The sequence below is a fragment of the Acyrthosiphon pisum genome, chromosome A2, assembly GCF_005508785.2.
Source record: "Acyrthosiphon pisum isolate AL4f chromosome A2, pea_aphid_22Mar2018_4r6ur, whole genome shotgun sequence".
Taxonomy (NCBI): domain Eukaryota; kingdom Metazoa; phylum Arthropoda; class Insecta; order Hemiptera; family Aphididae; genus Acyrthosiphon; species Acyrthosiphon pisum.
The window spans coordinates 112,926,979-112,938,146 of record NC_042495.1 but is presented as its reverse complement, the minus strand read 5'-3'; the positions used below and the strand labels follow the sequence as shown (position 1 = coordinate 112,938,146).

The following is an 11,168-nucleotide window of genomic DNA, read 5'->3' as shown; positions in this document are numbered from 1 at the left end:
TCAAATGGATATACGAATACAAAACATACACAATAAAGTCGTATATACGACTGTGTAGAATAATTTGTCGAATGTCATGGTTAATCATTGACTTCAAAATTAAAATAATAATACAGTAGACGCCGCTTATAAGACTCACGGATATAAGGTTCAGTCGCTTATTAGACTCAAAATCGTCTGGAACGGTCCGGACGTATCCAAATACATTAAAAAAAATCGGTTATAAGACTCAACACTTCGGTTATAAGACACAAATTTCGTAAAATAAATAGTAGAAAATAAACTTTTTTGGTTATAATTTAGAAATAAATTGGTATTGAAAAATTAAATAATATTCGTGTTGATTATTTCTAGTTTCTGTTGGTACCTTATAACGTATAATAATTTTTATATGTAATATTTACCTATTATAATTTTAGTTTTTTTTATTGGGATTATTAAATTTATTCAATAATAAAGTATGTAATATGTAATATGTGTTAATGTATTAAAATCAAAGCAAAATATGTCGTGAAATAAAATTTATAAATACCTAATTAATTTTTTTTTTTCCACTTCGCCTATAAGGTTCATTCGGTTATAAGACTCACTTTGTGCTGGTCCCAAAGTGAGTCTTATAAGCGGCGTCTACTGTAGTTAGGTATATGCATATTAAAAAATTTTAACACAATAATATTATAGACGTAGGTTCGCGCTGAAGTACGTGAAGCAAAACGAGTGCATAGTCACTATTTCCTGTCCATTAGTTTTCATTTTAGTCAAGTGCGTTTAAATAAGTACTAACCCACTACCTAGTACTTACCTTATATAATGTAAATAATGATTTTTTTTTTTAATTGTATTCATATTTTATTAACATAAATAAACAAAATACTTCAACATTAAAATATTAACTGAATGAAGCGTTTAATAATAATAATCAATTGTACAACGGTCAATGACGTAAGTATTAATAAAGCGTTATCGAAGTCATCATTAACTTATCACGAACACAATTTTACTATAAAATACAACGCCAGGAACTCACTCACAGCAACTACATATGAAATAGTCAGCGATCCAGTATTACAACAACACTATCATCATGAATAAATCGCAGTTCAAACGGAGAAATATGACTAATTTCTCGGGTAATTATAATATATTTTATAAAAATCACTACCTATTTTAAAGTCAGTAATTATTTGGCTTTTAATTAGACTTAATGAATATTCAATGCACGGTAGTTTATGGAAATAACTAGGTACCTACCTATATAGTATTAATTAAATTCAATTTAAACATTTTGTTGGCATTTTTTATAATATAACCTCAACAGTAAACGTTTTAGACTGACTATGAGAAATTTAACTATTTGATCTATTTATTCATATATCACGAGTGTATACTTTCTATAGCTATATCATTTATAAAAATGTGTACTTAAATTCTTATAATACTTATTCAATAATTTTGATTTGTTAAGTGAAGTTATATGCACTTTGGCCTTGGCACGGAACGTAAAATGAAAATTGTACAATTATTCTAATTATTTATTAACAATTAAATAATTAAATTTTGAAGTTTATTTCATTGAATTTCGTTAAGTTGCAATTTCATGGGTTGTTAATGAATTAAAAACTTAGAAATGAAAGTTCTGAATAACTTGTATTTATAAATAATTATTAGGATCCCTTATAAGTTTGGTATAATGATGCGTCATGGTTAAATAACATTTTAGACATACCTATACAAGTCAGTTCATATTTGTATAATGCATTTGATTATAAAATTGTTATTTTTTTCCATTTTTAGTGTTCTGTTTGATTACTTTGATATTTTCGTCAGCGTGCTTGGCGTCAAAGCATAATATTGTTTTGTTCTCAGACAATGAAAACAATTTGCTAGTGGGACATAGAAGTAAGTACTAAATATTATAGATAATATTTATTTATAATAATTTATTCTTATACGTGTTTAATCTAAAAACGTTATTAATTATGATTATAATATTTATTCATTTCAGAAATAGCTACTGAAAATAGCCTCAAGCTTAACTTCTATGAAGATTGTATTGATAAAGATTTGAGTGTTTGTGCACCTAAAAAAAAGGGCAATGAAAACTATTTGAGTTACTTTTCACGATCAGAGAAGCAAGAATGTCAGAACTACGAGCAAGTAGCTCAATCGATGAATGATATCTTGCAATTTTGTGTCGATATGGGGAAGAGTTCCTGGTATGGTGGTGCCGAAACGATTTATCAACATTGGCCACTGAATAAACTTAATTGGACGGATAAGGCATATGTGACTAGAGAAGCAGACTGCCAAGCGGTGGGTATCAAATGATGTCCTTGTTAGCTATTTAATTATACTCTATACAAAATATATATTTAAAGGTTAAAAGGTCTAAAAGATTAAGCTGCTTATTTTTGCATTTAAGCTTTAAAACAAAACGAATCGTTACAGAATTTACGAATTAACTTTTTTCCAAATCTTAAGCGAAATCTATATTATTCCTAATTAAGAAATGCTAACAATAAAAATGTAATTATATAATATCTAAACGAAATTAACTACCTGTAATACATTAATACGTATCATAAGTAACATTTATTTCTTCTTTATCACTTAGGTTGTATTTATTTAAAGCAGCTTAATATTATAACAAACATAATTTGTTTTTTATATTTTAGGTCGTCGAATCTTATTTCTTCAACTCTGACGGATATTCTATCCATATCGACGAGTCGGTGGCTTTGTTTCTAGATATAAATGGTCCACGACCCGGTCAAATGTGTTTCAGTGCTAAAGTTGTTGCTCCATATAGAAAAATTAGAAATGTCATGCAGTACCAAGTATGCAAATACAAAAACGCTCGAGTAGCACACGAAAGAGCTGTCAAAGATTTCCTTGGTATGCCTTCATCAATACCCGATCCATACGTAATAAAGTATCCAATATGGTCCACGTGGGCTAGGTATAAAGCTGACGTAGACACGAAGACTATTCGTAAGTTTGCCCGAGAAATAGTCGACCATGGGTTTCCCAAGGGTACACTTGAAATCGATGATAAATGGGAGACTTGCTACGGTAGTGCAGAATTTAATGCGACAAGATTCGAGAACATAAAAGGACTCACTAATGACTTAAGTATGTATTAAATAATTTACAATTAAGAATTAGAACAATTTGGTTTAATTTATAATATGTATATATATACTTGTAGAGATCTACTGTTTTATATCTAAAGTTATAAGTTATTACTATTATTCCTTACCATTTAACTATATTAGAGACTAATTATTTTATTAGAAAAATATCAATTGGAACTTAAAATCAAAAATAATAGTTATATATTCTGGTCCAAGTTAATACAAACCAAACCATCTTCTAATGGTAATATTTAATCGCGTTGTGCTTAACTAACAATAGGTTTAATAGGTACAACTTACCAATTGTTTGATAACGATTGAGTGTGCCATTATGCTCATACAATAACGGAACATACACATTTTTCAAGTGGGTGATGAACATTTGCCTCTGAAAACATTGAAATTTAATACTTAATTATTTTTAACATTAAAAAAAATTCATGATCTATTAATATTCGAATAATATGTATACTATTATATTATTATATAACATGTTCAAATTACCTGTAATCAAAAATTAAAATTTGGAAATTTAGTCAAAAATCTTATATTCTATTTAAGTGGTGTAATTTTAACATGGTATGTTAATGTGTAAATGCGTATACTTATATTTTATTAATGAACCAAGTGTACTTATTCAAATACAATTTTTATTTTTTATTTACACATACATTTAAAAAAAAAAAACACTAATTTTTTAGTGTATTTGATATTAATATTAATATGATAATATTATAGTCATATATTTCTATCAAATTTAATTTTTATCAAGAAATCGTCCACATTTTCAATTTTAAACTTCAATAAAACCTTGTGAGTCCATCCTCTAGAACAATCTTCCCGTTTACGTATTATAGACACTAACTGATTATCTGTTTAACTCTTATTTATGTCATAATAATTACTTTACAGAATCAAATGGTTTCAAGACATCCTTGTGGACCCATCCGTTCCTAAATTTAGAATGTCCCAGTCACGAGATGGCCAAAAACAACGGTTACTTGGTGAAAAGTACATCAGGCACAGTTAATACTAAGTGGTGGAATGGAAATGGCTCTTATATAGACTTCACAAATCCCGAAGCAGCTGCATGGTGGTCTAATGCTCTACGCAATTTACTTGCAACATCTGGTATTGATACATTGAAGTTTGATGCAGGAGAAACCAGTTGGTATGTTTATGTTAAAATGTAATTTACGAGTACCTTATTAGGTAGTAGGTAATGAATACTATGAAACTAAAAATTATTGAAAGCACATTATAAGACTTTTAACTCTAGCATTCTTTCTATATAATATCATATTTATTTTTTATTCTCGTCGTATAGAAATATATACAGGGAGACTCGTGAGAATATACCCATTAGCTGTAGAGAGGAACCCACCGCCCGGACAAAAACCGAGTTTTTTCCGTTTTAAAATATGTGTAGTCCTTGTCTCTGTGAGTCTAATAAAGAAAAAACCATGTTTATGTTATATTTATTATATAAGGAAATATCGTAATTGATAAATCCTCGCGGGACAACCTGTATTTATATACAGCGCTTAAGAGTGAATTCTGAATTAAAATACTCAAGTTTAACTTCAATACAACTTACAACCAATAACTAATTTGTTACCTTCATCAACAATAAGACAAGGTATTAATATATTTTTATTTTTACACAGGAGTCCCCAACTTCCAGTATTTCACGATAATGATCTGACTTACTACCCTGATATCATCGTATACACATATATTAAAACTATTGCACCCTTTGGAGGTGGAATCGAGTATAGATCTTCCAGAAAATGTCAAGAATTCGGCCGTCTTTTAAGAATGATGGATCGTAATTCTCGGTGGGACTTCGAACTTGGACTGCCCACATTGATAACATCACTGATACAATTGAATATGATCGGATATCCGTTTGTGTTACCTGATATGATCGGTGGAAACGGTTACGATAACTTACCGCCTTCCAAAGAGATGTACATCAGGTGGATGCAAGCAAACGTATTCATGCCAGTCGTACAGTTTTCATATACGCCTTGGGACTTCGATCAGCAGGTACCTAGCCCTATGTTGAAAAAGTTAAAAAAAATTGCCAGTAAATAAGTTGAATTTTTTAAAATTAAGTGTATAACCGTTGAAACTCTTGGTTTAACAGACGGTAGATATGTGCAGAAATTTATTAAATCTCCGTTCTAATCATACAGACACCATTATCGATCTGATGAGAAGTAGCGTTAGCAAGGGTAGTCCAGTGAACCCTCCAATCTGGTGGATCGACCCAACCGACCAAGTCGCACAAAAAATTGATGACGGTATGAAAATAAACTAAAATTTTCAGAAACCATATTTAGTTTTCAGCATCATTAATAATTACAATTTTAACGTACATTTTGTAGAATTCCTTTTGGGTGAAAACATCCTTGTGGCCCCGGTCATTGTTGAAGGTGCTACATCCCGAGACGTTTACTTGCCTTCTGGGATTTGGAGAGACGAGAACCATCCGAATTCAAAACTCATAAAAGGCAGGAAGTGGTTACGAAACTACCCGGCCAAGCTTGATGTTCTTCCGTGGTTTACCAGAGTTAGAAGTGGCCAGCATAACATGTTCCGATAAATTTCCATTAATATTATTTTTTATTATTTTTGTATACATTTATAATCTTTTGAATGTACAAATAAAAATTGAATAAAATTAGAGTTTTATAAATTGTTATATTGATTGTCTACAACTCACTTGACCTAGTACCTACATATTATTATCATTTCCAGTTTCTTTTATATTACAAATTTTTAATTATTTTTTAAATATTTTCAAATGTATTAGTATAGGTAGAAAAAAACACACGCATCATAATTGTAAATACTAAATACAGTACATTATTTCGCTTCGGTCAGAATCTAAAATCAACTTTTTTTTATCTTAGTGAAAAATTGAAAAAAAACATTTTGTTGAACTTCACCAAGTCAACCAACTTTGAACTCGTAATATTACTATCGCTTATTAACTTAACTTGACCGAGTTAAAACAATATTTTTAATTTGCCCAGCGTTGATATTCTAGATACTTTGGGTGCTATCGCAGTCAATGCCATTTCAGAATTGCATTAACGTTGATAACCATGCATATTTTAAGACGTACTAATATAAACTACTTACGTACTTATAATATTAATTTATTATTATGATAATATTTTGTAAAAATATGTATAAATACTTTAAATTTATAATATTACACCTGTTGAAATCATTTTATTTTATTTTGCTTTGCATAATATAAAAATACGACGTTTAAATATTAAACGACAAAGGTAACGATCAGAAAGCGGTGACAATCATAATGTTATCATCATATTGCAGAGAAACAAATTAAAATGTTTAAAATCGAAAAAAAAAATTGTTTGTAGTTATTACACTATATAACAGCGTAATATACTTATTTATTTGTGTGTCGTAATGTGTGTAGCAAGACGAGTGTCTGCCGTTTAGCCACCATTTCCTGTAATTTTTTTTTGTTCACACAATCGAGTGCAGTTAATTCTTTAGCTATGTAACTACTATGATTAACACACCAAGTAAACAAAATACTTCAACGTTAAAATAATTTAATGAAGAATTTAATAAACAAAAAAATATCTACACTGACGTTTGTATATTTTCGTAGTATTATTGAACTCATTGATTTATCACAAATGCGATTTAACTACAAATTATATAATACAATACCTTAACTATTATATATGTATATTATATAACTAAACACTATTCGACTCTAGAAAGCTCATTACCATATTATTATATCCTATGCTCCGGGAGCACCACCATGTATGTTACGTTTCAACTAAAAGTCTAAAACGGAGAAATATGACAAAATTATTGGGTGCGTATTTAAAAATAATAATTATATTATTAATATTGGGTTTTAATTAGCTCTAATTGATTGATACGATGTGACTGTTTATTTATTCAACTGTCTACGTTATTTTATACGATTTAAAATGTTTACAAATTTTAGACTTTAGGTTATGAAAACGTGTGAATATTAAAACTAATATTTTTTTTATTGCTTGATATTAAAATTAAACCGTTTCCATCAAATGGAATTCATTTATAAATCGTTTAAATTCTTACAATATCCAATGGTTTTGATTTTTTATGAAATTATGATCATAGAATTCGGCATTTAACGTGATCGACATTTTACACCAATCAATTGTCACACAATTATTACTTGTATTACATTTTAAAAAATATTCAGTGACTAACCTAAGGGTAGGTAGGTAATCCTACTACCTGAGTGAAAATTATATACATATATATTAAATATTAGTATAATATTATGGTTTATGAGTTTCAATTTATTCAATAAAATCAACAAACATCATCATAATTATAAATATTTTTTATTTTTAGTATTATATATTTTGATTACATTGACATTTTCGTCAGTGTGCCTGGAGTCAAAGCGTATTGTTTTGTTATCAGATAATGAAGACAAATGAAGCAAGTGTAATATGGAAGTAATAACCAAAATATTATATATAATATTTAATCGTAATAATTTATTATTTTATGTACTTTTTAATCTTCAAGAGTTATTTGTTCGTATTAGAAATAACCACCGAAAACAGCCTTAAGCTTAATTTCTATGAAGATTGTATTGATAATGATCTGAGTGTTTGTACACAAAAAACGAAAGGAAACGAAAACTATTTGCGTTACTTTTCGCAATCGGAAAATCAAGAATGTCAAAATTTCGAGCAAGTAGCTCAATCGATGAACGATGTCTTGCAATTTTGTGTGGATATGGGGAACAGTTCTTGGGCCGAAACGACCTACCAGTATTGGCCACTGAATAAATTTGACTTGACGGATAAACCATTTGTGACAAGAAATGTAGAAAGCCAAGCAGTGAGTATCAATGCGGTTACAACTATTTAAGGGCACTCCGTATTTCAGCGAGAATTTTATAGCTACAATTCACGTGTGTGCGTAGGTTCGCTCTTTCACTAAATATTAATAAATTATATTTATTATGATTATAACTCAACACGTTGTTTACTTTTAACTTAGTATTGATTGAGGACTGGATACGATGGTAGATATTATATTATATTAGTTTTGTTTTATCTGTTTAAGGTCGTCGAGTCGTTATTTCTTCAACTCTAACGGATATTATATTCATATCGACGAGTCGGTTCCTGTTTTTCTAGACATTAATGGTCCACGACCGGGCAAAATGTGTTTTACAGCTAAAGTTGTTGCACCATACAGAAAATGTAGAAATGCAATGCTATACCGAATATGCAAATACATAAACGCTCGAGTAGCACTCGAAAGAGCTATTAAAGATTTCCTGGGTATGCCTTCGTCAATACCTGACCATACGTTATAAAGTATCTGATATGGTCCACGTGGGCTAGATATAAATTCGATATAGACACGTCCATTGTTCGAAAGTTTGCTCCAGAAATTATCGATCAAGGATTTCCTATAGGCACACTAGAAATCTATGACAACTGGGTCTGAGATTGGTACGGAAATAAAATGGTTGTTCCCTGTTTTTTTGTTGTTGCATTTTAACGATTTCAGAACTCGTGAACTCGACGTGTACTTTACGAATCTATTGGCGATACGAAACGAACTGTTGAATGATAAATCGATAGATAGTTTTACCTGATATACCAATACGGAAAAACGAAACAACTTGTTTGCGCAAAGGTTTGTGAGTGAATAAGCTATTTTGACCAGTTGGCGAATTAGAATGATAATATTACTATGTCATACCACTTATATATTTTACTTCTTCCACTTATCCAATTTTTCTACAAGAAAACGAAACAATAGACAGCCAGTGCATGCACCTATACATTCATCGGTTTCCACGACAATTATTCGTCGCGGAGAAAAAAATTCAACAAGCGAAACATCATCGTCGACGTTTTATCACATGCTTATAAAGTGCTCATTATTATAATACCTATCTATGTCCATATAATATTATTATATATTAAAAAATGGCTTAAAAATATTATCAAAATATACGTAATCGGTAATTCCACCGGATTTAATATTGTTATCAAATAAAAACCGTCGACAGTTGTACAACTCGATGACACAACGGCAAATAGCGCAGATTACAACTTGCATATTACATTATTAACAATACGTAGGAACCTACACCTCTACATCCATCATAATCGTTTGTCATGGTAAGACGTAGCTGGTTTAGTTACATCGTTTTTTTGCTCCTCGTTAATATTAATTATACGATTATTATATTATTCAAATATTATATTCTAAATAGATCTGATAATTACAGGTGAATTGACTCTGATATTAAAAGTAGGCAACAGCTCAGGGTTGGTTCTGTTAAACGTAAATTATTTGCTATGTTGCGCGCGGGTCAGAGAGAGAAAACAAACGGTGCCCATAAATCCTCTCAAGTGGTAATATTTAAGATACCTACTCATAACTCGCTCGATGCATTTTGCCGATCGGAAATCATAATAATATAAACCTGTTGACTGTGAATCGCTATTTGTTTTATTGATTTATCGAGCCACGGTAAACAATAAGTTATACATTGCATAGTAGATAGTAATTTTTAAATACCATAATATGTTACGTGTCTAAGCAAATTACAAAAGTCTGTACGCCGTTAACTATTTTGGATAAAACATTATTGCAAATAAGAACCGAATGAACGTTTGATTTGCGATTAATAATTATTGTACGTGTGTACGACGAAATTATTAAAATTTGATTTAAAAAGAAGTTTAGGTACCTTATGGTTATTATTTTGTCTATTGTGTGCTACACATTTTATACAATTAAAAATTAAGCTGTGCAAATTACACCAGTTATCATAATTGATAATGAATTAAAACGAAATTCTTACATAAAAAAATGTTCATTTTTTTCCCATTTTGTATGTTATTATTTTTATTACGTATATTTCGAAAATATATTACATTTTATGAAATCATGGTTTTGGACTTTTGGTAGTTTGTTTCATTGCCCACATATTCGAAAACTGAAAAAAAGTAAAGTGAGAACCTATCTAGGTGGTTACCTACCAAATTTGAAATTTCCCAATGTTGATATCTGTGGATGTTTTATTGTACTATAGTCTATATTATAGCACAATTTAAATATCATACGAATATTATAATATGAGTACAAATCATTGGGATAAAAAACTAGCATTAAAGGATTAATATTTTTAAAATGTTTATCATATTTCAAAAATGAAAGGTTATAAGTACCTCTGATACGCTCCGCTAGATCAACCGACGTAGAACGAAGTTTTTCTAGGTATAAGAACTTACTAGCTCCAAATCGAAGAGCACAAAAACTTATAGTAACTTATATAAGACAAAGTACAGTGCAATGATGTATAATATAATAAATTTGTGATGGCATGATTATAATATAATTTATAATATTAATATAATTGTATGTATACATTTTTTTTGAATCATTTAGAATTTTAGATTATAATTTATAACAGTAAACTTCAAACATTAATAACAAAACGTTGTTATTTTTTAGTGCCATTTTTAATATTTTAAGTGCAATTTTTGGTATTTTTTAGTGCAATACTGCAATCAATTTTACTATTTTTTTAGTACTACAACATCCGTGCCCTAGTTATAACAAATACTACATAGTAGGTAGGATAAAACTTATAAATTTGCTTATCGAAGTGTGTGAAGCAAAACCCTTGTCATTATTAAATATGTCCACTTTTTTCATTTTATAATAATCGACCAAATTATTTAAATACTTAATACTAATTATATTGTGCAATGATCAAAACGATGATTTTTTTTTTTGTTAATTTTGATTGAAATTTAAATAATATTTTACCAACATAAGCAAAACAAAATACTTCAACATCAAAATAATAGATTAGAGAATATATGAGAAAAAAATGTCCAATGACACGGATAATTTCGTAGACGTTATCGAAATCATCAATTTTTAACAAATATAATTTGACTTTAAAATTGGATGCTACCCGCCCACAGCAAGCACAAT

The 11,168-nt window shown here is 29.3% G+C and overlaps 2 protein-coding genes across 3 annotated transcripts; both read left to right on the top strand.

Annotated features, from left to right (window-relative positions):
• Nucleotides 1–1,003: 1,003 nt before the first annotated feature.
• LOC100167248 (myogenesis-regulating glycosidase) lies at nucleotides 1,004–5,838 on the top strand. Its single transcript, XM_001952656.5, has 8 exons — nucleotides 1,004–1,130; nucleotides 1,795–1,899; nucleotides 2,006–2,313; nucleotides 2,676–3,132; nucleotides 4,047–4,305; nucleotides 4,802–5,183; nucleotides 5,284–5,440; nucleotides 5,525–5,838. The coding sequence occupies exons 1-8, from the start codon at nucleotides 1,085–1,087 to the stop codon at nucleotides 5,740–5,742; spliced, it is 1,932 nt and encodes a 643-aa protein (XP_001952691.2). The 5' UTR covers nucleotides 1,004–1,084; the 3' UTR covers nucleotides 5,743–5,838.
• Nucleotides 5,839–6,804: 966 nt separating this feature from the next.
• Nucleotides 6,805–8,428, top strand: LOC103308657. 2 transcript variants are annotated; one of them, XR_003839463.1, is made up of 4 exons: nucleotides 6,805–7,005; nucleotides 7,539–7,645; nucleotides 7,738–8,121; nucleotides 8,265–8,428. XR_003839463.1 is itself a non-coding variant. In XM_029489593.1 (2 exons), the coding sequence occupies exons 1-2, from the start codon at nucleotides 7,698–7,700 to the stop codon at nucleotides 8,292–8,294; spliced, it is 369 nt and encodes a 122-aa protein (XP_029345453.1). In that variant the 5' UTR covers nucleotides 7,671–7,697; the 3' UTR covers nucleotides 8,295–8,428. The 2 variants fall into 2 exon arrangements, 1 of the variants encoding a protein (XP_029345453.1); XM_029489593.1 differs by lacking the exons at nucleotides 6,805–7,005; nucleotides 7,539–7,645 and having other exon boundaries at nucleotides 7,671–8,036.
• The last annotated feature ends 2,740 nt before the right edge of the window (nucleotides 8,429–11,168 follow it).

Coding starts and splice junctions, on each gene's coding strand:
- LOC100167248 (XM_001952656.5), top strand. CDS start 1,085: ATGAATAAATCGCAGTTCAAACGGAGAAATATGACTAATTTCTCGG. Junction 1,900..2,005: donor TTTGCTAGTGGGACATAGAA/GTAAGTACTAAA, acceptor TATTCATTTCAG/AAATAGCTACTGAAAATAGC. Junction 3,133..4,046: donor AGGACTCACTAATGACTTAA/GTATGTATTAAA, acceptor ATTACTTTACAG/AATCAAATGGTTTCAAGACA.
- LOC103308657 (XM_029489593.1), top strand. CDS start 7,698: ATGTACTTTTTAATCTTCAAGAGTTATTTGTTCGTATTAGAAATAACC. Junction 8,037..8,264: donor GAAATGTAGAAAGCCAAGCA/GTGAGTATCAAT, acceptor TATCTGTTTAAG/GTCGTCGAGTCGTTATTTCT.